General features: G+C 39.2%; 1 protein-coding gene across 1 annotated transcript; it reads right to left on the minus strand.

Annotated features, from left to right (window-relative positions):
* Nucleotides 1–9,603: 9,603 nt before the first annotated feature.
* Nucleotides 9,604–9,890, minus strand: LOC135269909 (large ribosomal subunit protein eL39). The gene has a single exon (XM_064364512.1). The coding sequence runs from the start codon at nt 9,849–9,851 to the stop codon at nt 9,696–9,698; it is 156 nt and encodes a 51-aa protein (XP_064220582.1). The 5' UTR covers nt 9,852–9,890; the 3' UTR covers nt 9,604–9,695.
* Nucleotides 9,891–10,093: the final 203 nt, after the last annotated feature.

Consider the following 10,093-nt stretch of genomic DNA (forward strand, 5'->3'; position numbering starts at 1 on the left):
ACAGCTTTCATTCATGCCTTTTATCTCCTTGGTTAAGTTTATTTCTAAGCATTTTATTCTTTTTGATGCTATTGTACATGGAATGGTTTTTTTTTTTTAATTTCTTTTTTGGATTGTTCATCGTTAGTGTATAGAAATGCTAATTTTTGTGTGTTGATTTTGCATCTTGCACCATTGCTGAATTTGTTTATTAATTCTAACAGCTTTTTTTTTGGTGGAATCTTTGGAGGTTTCTACATATAAAATAACATCATCTGTGAACAGAGACAATTTTACTTCTTCCTTTCCAGCTTGGATGACTTTTATTTCTTTTTCTTGTCAATTGCTCTGACTAGAACTTTCAATTCTATGTTGAATACAAGTGGTAAAAGTGGACATCCTTTTCTTATTTCTCATTTCAGAGGAAAAGCTTTTAGTCTTTAGCCACTGAGCCTGATAAAAGGTCTGAATTTTTTTATATATGATCTTTATTATGTCACACTTTTAAAATATATATATAAAGTATCAAAAGATAGATACATATTTGTATATTTATAGATAAATATAAGTAAACATTTATCTCATTTGGGAATCAAAAATTATAAGGAAAAGAAAAGGATGATAGATTTGACTCTGTACAAAATTAAAAATATCTAGATAGCAAAAGCTCCATTAACTAAAATGATATAATAAATAGGGATAAGATCCTTAATACTGTATAAAAGAACTCTTACATATACATAAATGAAAATCCACACACAAAAGCTACATTGGCAAAGGACATGAACGTGAAATTCACAAAAAATAACAAAGAGTCAAGGAATATCTAGGAAAAGTTTATCTTCTCTAGTAATGAAAAAAATAAAAATTGAAATTAGAATTTTTTTAACCTATGAGACTGACAAAGATGAGGAAGAGTGATGATATGCACTCAATGTAGTAATTTCATATATTTTCAGTAGGAATAAAAATTGGTTCAGTCTCTTTTGAAGGGTACCAAGTATTAACTCTTGAAAATGTGCATACCCAGCAATTACAGTTGCCCCTCAGTATCAGTGAGGAATTTGGTACCCCACAGGTACCAAAACCCATAGATGCTTAAGCCTCTTATATAAAATAGTATAGTATTTGCATGTAATCTACACATATCCTTTTGTATACTTTAAATCATCTCTAGATTACTCATGATACTTATACAATGCACACACATCACTTCATTTGCATGGATTCAACATAATAACACAGTACACACAGCAAATTCAAGTTTTGCTTTTTGGAGATTTGTGGAATTTTTTTTCTGAATATTTTTGATTTGAGGTTGGTTGTATCCATGGATGCAGAACTGATGGATATAAAGAACATACTGTGTATACCTCTGGGTTTATCCTAAGGAAATAATTGTGCAAGACATATGTATAAGGATGTTTAGGATACATCTAAAAGAGCAAAACTTTGAAAAATCTATCAACTATGGGGCCACTGAAAATGATGATGCAGATGATTGATTTATATCAATTTATATATACATGTGATGTGGTTTGGATCTGTGTCCCCATCAAATTTCATGTCAAATTGTATTCTCCACTGTTGGAGGTGGAGGGATGTGGTTGGAACACAGGAATGGATTTCTCATAAATGGTTTAGCACCATCCCCTTAGTGCTGTTCTCATGATAGTGAGTGAGCTTTCGTGAGATCTGGGTGTTTAAAAGTGTGCAGCACCTCCTCCCTCACTCTTTCCTTCTCTTGCTCCTTCCGTCTGAGATGCCTCTTTCCCCCTTTGCCTTCTACCATGATTAGAAGCTTCCTGAGGCCTCCACAGAAGCAGAAGCTACAGCACTCCCTGTATACCCTGCAACAGAATCTAGAGTGATTTTCTTTTTAAGTTCTTTTTTTATAAGTTCTTTTTTTTTTTTTTTTGAGATGAAGTCTTGCTCTGTCGCCAGGCTGGAGTGCAGTGGCAAGATCTTGACTCACTGCAACCTCTGCCTCTTGGTTTGAAGCAATTCTCATGCCTCAGCCTCCTGAGCAGCTGGGATTACAGGCATGTGCCACCACACCCAGCTAATTTTTGTATTTTTAGTAGAGACGGAGTTTCACCATGTTGGCCAGGATGGTCTCCATCTCCTGACCTCATGATCCGCCTGCCTCGGCCTCCCAAAGTGCTGGGATTACAGGCGTGAGCCCCAGCGCCGAGCTTTTCTTTATTAGCTACTCAGTCTCTGGCATTTCTTTATAGCAGTGCAAGAACAGATTATTACAACATGAAAAGATATTATATATTCATATTCATATATTTTGAGTAAGAGAAGTAGGTTGTCAAGTAACATGCCTGTACAATCCCAGTTTTGTTTACTTACATGTTTAAATATTTATTTTTGACAAAATTTGGGAGAATATGTATATAAAAGTATTAAAACTGATTGTGTCCTAGTAGTGGGATTTTAAGTGATTTATATTTTCCTCTTTTGTATCTTTTTCTGGAGTCTCTACAATGCATGTAATCTTGTTAGAGTAATATTATTGTTAATTAAACAATAATATTACATTGTCAGCAGCGTTAAGTACATTGTTGTGCAACTGTTACCACTATCCATTTCCAGAACTTTTTCATCTTCCCATACTGAAACTCTGTGCTCATTAAACAATAATTCTCCTTTGCCCCCTCCTCTAGTGATAACTGTTTTAAATCAAGAAAATTCTACATTTAATAACTTTATCTTTTTCCCTCTTTCCAACTATACATATACTTTTAAGAAAAGAACAGTTTTATTGATATATAAATCAAATGCCATACAATTATCCCAACACACATGCAGTTTGGAAGTTCTGTGACCCTCTTTGTAGTTTGTTTGATGGAAGCATTTTTACCAGGCAGAAAGTACAACGTTGGAAGTGAATGTTATTGAATTTATTGGAGACAAATTATAGAGGAATAATGATACAGGAATTTTACCTACCATAAGCCTATATCCTGTATTTGGACAGGAGCTCTGTGTACCTTCAAAAACTGTTCAAAACTGGTTTTAGGTCCAGCTCCCTGCAAAAGCTGAGTTAAGCTAAAGAGCAGGAATCTATTAATAGGTCAACAGCAGCAGGGGGCGGGGATTGGAAAGGGCCTGGAGCAGCTGCGGTTCATTTGGGAGTTTAAAATTGGCTTTTCTTTTATTCTCTTATTCCTGCTACCTCCATAGAATCCAGGAAGAATAGGGATGTTTTCTCCTACACATTTGGTTATAACAGGCCAAAATCTCTTTGAACATAACCAGTAAAGGAAAGAAGCATCCATGGCCATCAAACTGGGTAAAATGGTAACATAATCTCTGATTTGTAGTTTGAATCCTATAAATTATAATTGTGTAGAACTGTACAGTGAGAATGCTTTGGGAGTTTTTAACACTAGATTTTTCAAAGACTACTTTCCTCATTAGACCTTCCCCATTAAGGCATGCTTGAATGATGCTACACAGCCGAATAGTTGGGATTTTTTCCCCCTCTTGTCATAGTCTGAAGACAAAGGATTCTTCCGCTTGCCAAAGTTCCAGGGAGCCTAGGTTGAGCCGCTGTGACAGCACTTCGGCAGGGAGCTTTTTATTTAGTCTTCGATTTGCCGTCAGGCCTCATTCACTAAACAGGATCAAGTTGGAGCAGTACATGGAGGGAAAAAAAAAAATCAACAGAGGAAAATCTCACACAGCCAGATATGGCGCCATGGGTCACTTTTTCCTTTCACTAATGCTGAGTCATGATGCAATCTAGGCTAAGGCACGGAAAACTGTAAATTTCTGGTCCTAACTGCATTGTTGTCCCTCAGGATTCTCAGTGCCTTTGGTAAAAGTGATGTTACAACAGTCAAGAAAATGCTAGCATTAGTATTGCAGCCTACTTGACTTCTCTGAGAAGTGGTGAGAGTGGTGCAAAAGAGCTGGAGCCCTGAAGTTGATACCAAAATACCTCCCAATGGCCTTATGATCTTGCTACTTCCATTTTTCCAAGCCTCAGTTTCCTTGTCTACAAAGTATGAGTAACGTGCTGCTGCTGCTGCTGCTAATTTACAAGGTTCTTGTGAGGATCAAATAGGGTTAATGCATATGAAAATGTTTGTTGCATTATCCAGACCTGATTCTTATTCATTATCATCAGAATTTTTATATTTGAATTTAGAAATTGTATGTATGTGATTGCTTTTGGATTATGAGTGTATGGACTTCATTACCAAAAGAGATTACTTTTTAATATTGTTTGCCCAAGGAAAAGTGTTGAGGGCTATATAAGTTTAAAAGTGACTTTAACTTAGGCATTAGATATAAAATGCTCTCCTCATTTGCCTTCAATTCAGTAAAAACAGCATATTTGTGATTGGCTACATCTCCAGGCATCCTTGCCTCTTATGTATAATGTGGCATAGCATAGTGATTAAGAGCACAACCTGTAGAGCCAGATGCACAAACACAACAATATAGATGACAAAGTCACTGCCACTGTTGCAACCTTTGTGTATCTTACTACCTAAGGTTTTTAAGTCCATATTACATCTTTACACCATCAGTTATTTATTATTATTAGAGCTGGCATAACAAAATGTCACAGACTGGGTAGCTTAAACAACAGAATACTTTTTTTCACAGTTCTGGAGGGTGGAATTCCAAGATCAAAGTAAGGTGTAAGCAGGTTTGGTTTCTCCTGAGGACTTTGTCCTGAGTTTGCAGATGGCTACCTACTCACTGTATCCTAGCAGGTCTTTCCTCTTTGCTCACACATTTCTGGTGTCTCTGTATATCCAAATTTCCTCTTATAAGAGGAGAAGAGGCCAGAAGTGGTAGCTCATACCTGTAATTCCAGCACTTTGGGAGGCTGAGGCTGGTGGATAATTTAAGCCCAGGAGTCAAGACCGGCCTAGGTAACATACTGAAAACCCATCTCTAAAAAAAAAAAAAAAAAAAAATACGAAACTTAGCTGGTCATGATAGTGTACCTGTAGTCCCAGCTACTTGGGAGACTGAGGCAGAAGAATCACCTGACCCTGGGAAGTCAAGGCAGCAGTGAGTCATAATTGCACCACCACTGCACTCCAGGCTGGGTGTTAGAGTGAGACCCTGTTTCAAAAAGAAAAAAAAAGGAGAAGAAAAAGCAATTAGATTGCATTAGGGCACATCATAATGGCTTCATTTTAACATAATCACCTCTTTAAAGGCCCTATCTCCAAAAAGTCACATTTGAGGTACTGGGATTTAGGGCTTCAACATATGAATTTTGGGAGAACACAATTCAACCCCTAACATAATTATCTCTACTCTACAGATAATGCAAAATTAGCCAAGGGACCGGGATTGACTCTAGTATCATACAAAAGAGTCAAAGGCAATTTTGAGTCTAGTAGTAAAATTTATTTGACTATCTCATGTGTGGTACTCATATCAATTATATGAAAGACCTCTGACTGTTATGGAGAAACTCAGACTTTCATGGAAAAATCATAGACATTCAGCAATAATTTTTGGCTTAGTCCATAGAGTTTGGAAATTAGGATTTGGGGTTGTATTAGAATATGAAAACAATATTCACATTAGTTATTTCAGCAGAGGAAATTTCATACATAGAATAAGTATAAAGATATTCACTACTACCTGCTTACCAAGTGCAATTTTGCATGATATTCTAAATGAAGTAGACACATAATAGTCTGTGGCATGTCAAGATGATCAAGAATATGATAGTGCAGGAATTGACATAGTTCTGAGACAAAAGCTTGAAGGTATGCTTTTGTCTCTAATAGGTGAAAGCAAAAGGCTCATGGTAATTCTTGAGAATTTTTTGAAGGGGAAAAAATTTTAAGATCAATAGCTAAGTAGTACATGCCAGATACTTGTATTGATTTGCTCAAGTTATCACATCTGGAACAACAGTTGCAACTGGCATTGCCTGATTAAGTTTCCAAAAATCCATACTCATTATCCAAGATGAATAAATATGCACTGGCCAAATTAAATGGGAATGTTAGGAATCACACCTGCATCTTTTAAGTCTTTGGTGATGGCATTAATCTTGACAATTATTCCAAGGATGTTATGTTGCTTTTAGTTTACCATTAGGATAGGACAAAAGGAGTCCCAAGGGCTTCCATTTGGCCCTCTTACAGTATTAGCTCTTTCTCTACATCCCAGTGTAGGAATTACCATTTTTAAAGTATGTTGGCCAGGCACAGTGGCTCACATCTGTAATCTCAGCACTTTGGGTGGCCAAGGCTGGTAGATCACTTGAGGTCAGGAGTTCAAGACCAGCCTGGCCAACATGGTGAAACCTGTCTCTACTAAAAATACAAAAAATTAGCCAGGCATAGTGGCATGCACCTGTAGTCCCAGCTACTCGGGAGGCTGAGGTAGGAGAATTGCTTGAACTTAAAAGGTGGAGGTTGCAGTGAGTTGGGATCATGCCACTGCACTCCAGCCTGGGTGATAGTGAAACTCAGTCTCAAAAAAAAAGCAAAGCATGTCTACATATAGTCTACATATAGGATACATTAGAACTACAGAAATAGGCCAGGTGCAGTGGTTCACATCTGTAATCCCAGTACTTTGGGAGGCCGAGGTGGGCGGATCACGAAATCAGGAGTTCAAGACCAGCCTGGCCAATATGGTGACACCCCATCTCTACTAAACATACAAAAATTAGCCAGGCATGGTGGCATGCACCTGTAGTCCCAGCTACTCGGGAGACTGAGGCAGAAGAATCACATGAACCCGGGAGGCAGAGGTTTCAGTGAACCGAGATTGAGACATTGCACTCCATCCTGGCAACAGAGCGAGACTCTGTCTCAAAAAAAAAAAAAAACTACCAAAATAACTATAGGGTAGATCCATAAGATAGACTTGAGCCCAAACTTCATTTACTACCTGATATGGTTTGGATTTGTGTCCCCAACCAAATCTCATGTTGAAGTGTAATCCCCAATACTGGGGGGAGGGACTGGTAAGAGGTGTTTGGATTATGGTGATGGATTTCCCTCTTGATGTTCTCGTAATAGTAAGTGCTCATGAGATCTGGCTGTTTGAAAGTACGTAGCACTTCCCTCTTTGCTCTCTCTCTCTCTCTCTCTCTCTCTCTCTCTCTCTGTCTCTCTTCCCCCACCTTTCTCTCTCTCCCTCTCCCTGTCCTGCTCTGCCATGGTAAGACATGCTTGCTTCCCTTTTGCCTTCTACCATGATTGTAAGTTTCCTGAGGCCTCCCAGGCATGCTTCCCATATAGCCTACAGAACTGTGAAGCAATTAAACCTCTTGTCTTCACAAATTACCCAGTCTCAGGTAGTTCTTAATATAAGTGTGAGAGTGGACTAATATGGAAAATTGGTAGAGAACGGGGGCATTGCTATAAAGATGCCTGAAAATGTGGAATCAACTTTGGAACTGGGTAATGGGCATAGGTTGGAACAGTTTGTAGGGCTCAGAAGACAGGAAGATGAGAAAAAGTTTGGAACTTCCTAGAGACTTGGTGAATAGTTTTAACCAAAAATGCTGATAGTGGTATGTGATATGGACAATGAAGTCCAGGCTGAGGAGGTCTCAGATGGAAATGAGAAACTTACTGGGAACTGAAGTAAAGGTCACTCTTGCTATGCTTTAGCAAAAAGGCTGATGGCATTGTGCCCCTGCCCTAGAGATCTGTGGAACTCTGACCTTGAAAGAGATGATTTAGGGTATCTGGCAGAAGAAATTTCTATGTAGCAAAGCATTCAAGAGGTGACATGGCTGCTTCTAACAGCTTATGCTCATATGCATTCACAAAGAGATGGTCTGAAATTGGAACTTATATTTAAATTGGAAGCAGAGCGTAAAAGGTTGGAAAATTTGCAGCCTGATCATGTAGTAGAAAAGAAAAACCCATTTTCTAGGAAAGAATTCAAGTCAGCTGCAGAAATTTACATAAGTAAGGAGGAGCCCAATGTTAATAGCCAAGACAATGGGGAAAATGTCTCCAAGACATTTGAGAGACCTTTACATCAGTCCTTCTTATCACAGACCTGGAGGCCTACAAGGAGAAAATGGTTTCATGGGCCAGGCCCAAAGCCTTACTGCTCTGTGAAGCCTTAGGACCTGGCACTTTGCATCACAGCTGCTCCAGCTCCAGCCAAGGTTAAATGGGGCCAGGGTAATTCTCAGGCCATTATTTCAGAGAGTGCAAGACCCAAGCCTTGGCAGCTTATACATGGTGTTTGGCCTGTGGATATGCAGAGAGCAAGAGTTAAAGCTTAAAGGCTTCCACCTAGATTTTAGATGATATATGGAAATGCCTGGATGTCCAGGTAGAAGTCTGCTGCAGGAACAGATCCCTCATGGAGAATCTCTACTAGGGCAGTGTAGAGGGGAAATGTGACATTGGAGTCCCCATACAAAGTCCCCACTGGTGCACTGCCCAGTGGATCTGTAAGAAGAAGATCACTTGTTTTCCATACCTCAGAATGGTAGATCCAGCCACAGCCTGCACCATGCAGCTGGAAAAGCCACAGGCACTCAACACCAGCCTGTGGAAGCAGGTGTGGGGGCTGTAACCTGCAAAGCCATAGGAGTGGAGCCACCCAAGGCCTTGAGAGTTCACCTCTTGCATCAGCATGCCTTGGATGTGATACATGGAGTCAAAGGAGATTATTTGGGGGCTTTAAGATTTAATGACTGCCCTGCTGGGTTTCAGACTTGCATGGGACCTGCAGCTTCATTGTTTTGGCCAATTTCTCCCATTTGGAAAGGGAGCATTTACCCAATGTCTGTACCCCCATTGTATCTTGGAAGCAACTAACTTGTTTTTTATTTTACAGACTCATAGCTTGCCTAGTCTCAGATGCAACTTTGGACTTGGACTTTTGGGTTAATGCTAGAATGAGTTAAAACTCTGGGGAACTGTTGGGAAGGCATGATTGTGTTTTAATATGAGAAGGACATGAGATTTTGGAGGCACCAGGGTGGAATGATATTGTTTGGATTTGCATCCCCACCCAAATCTCCTGTCCTATTGTAATCCCCAGTGTTGGGGGAGGAACCTCATGGGAGGTGATTGGATCATGGGGATGGATTTCCGCCTTGCTATTCTCATGACAGTGAGTGAGTTCTCATGAGACCTGGTTGTTTGAAAATGTGTAGCTCTTCCCTCTTCACTTTCTCTCTCTCCCCTGCTCCACCATGGTAAGAAGTGCTTGCTTCCCCTTTACCTTTTGCCATAATTGTAAGTTTCCTGAGGCCTCCCAGCTGTGCTTCCTGTACAGCCTGCAAGACTGTGAATCAGTTAAACCTCTTTTCTTCATAAATTACCCAGTCTCAGGTAGTTCTTTATAGCAGTATGAAAAACGGACTAATACACCACCTGAGCACCATAAATGGTCTTTATGACTACTGATGTCCAGTGGTGTTCTGGGTTCCTGAACTAGCATTCATTCAGTACCATTATCTAGAATTCTTCGAGGATCTATAGAATTTTTTTTTTTTTTTGAAAGGTAAAGGTCTCACATATTTATTACTGAACCCAGGCAACCAAAGCTGCCTTTTTTTTTTTTTTTAACATGAATGATGGAAGTACTGTGGGTTGTACTAACTAATGCCTTCATAACAGATCCAGAGAGGAAACTGTTCAAACTTCTTCAGATAGCGGTGACATTTTTCAGCTTGATTTGGTAACACGATTGTGACCTTCACACAGCATAAATATGTGTGCCATCGCATGTGTAATTTCTTATAGACCCAGCTTGGTTCTTCTCCAATGTCTCCTTTTGGAGTTGTACCTGATTTTATTACCAGTTTTCATCCGAATCCACTGGGGAATGGGGCGATTTTGCTTTTGTTTCTTGGCCAGGAATCGCTTAATCCTGAAAGTCTTGTGAGAAGACATGGCGAGAAACAGAGTAAAGCACACACCACGATGGCGGAGAAAGGAAGAGAGCTAGAATTTTTAATGTCTCTCAATAAAAAGGTCAAGACTTCACTTGAATCTTATTAGCAAGTTTAATCCACATTATTTATTTATCTGGAGAGCTAGTATATGTGTACATATGTATGTAGCATACCTATTTTATTCCAAAAATGATTTAAAGTGTATACTTATCTAAGAAGTTGTAGTAGCCATGGTGGTAC

This window comes from Aotus nancymaae, unplaced genomic scaffold, assembly GCF_030222135.1.
Source record: "Aotus nancymaae isolate 86718 unplaced genomic scaffold, 86718_ANA_hifiasm-v0.15.2.pri h1tg000006l, whole genome shotgun sequence".
In the NCBI taxonomy this organism is placed as follows: domain Eukaryota; kingdom Metazoa; phylum Chordata; class Mammalia; order Primates; family Aotidae; genus Aotus; species Aotus nancymaae.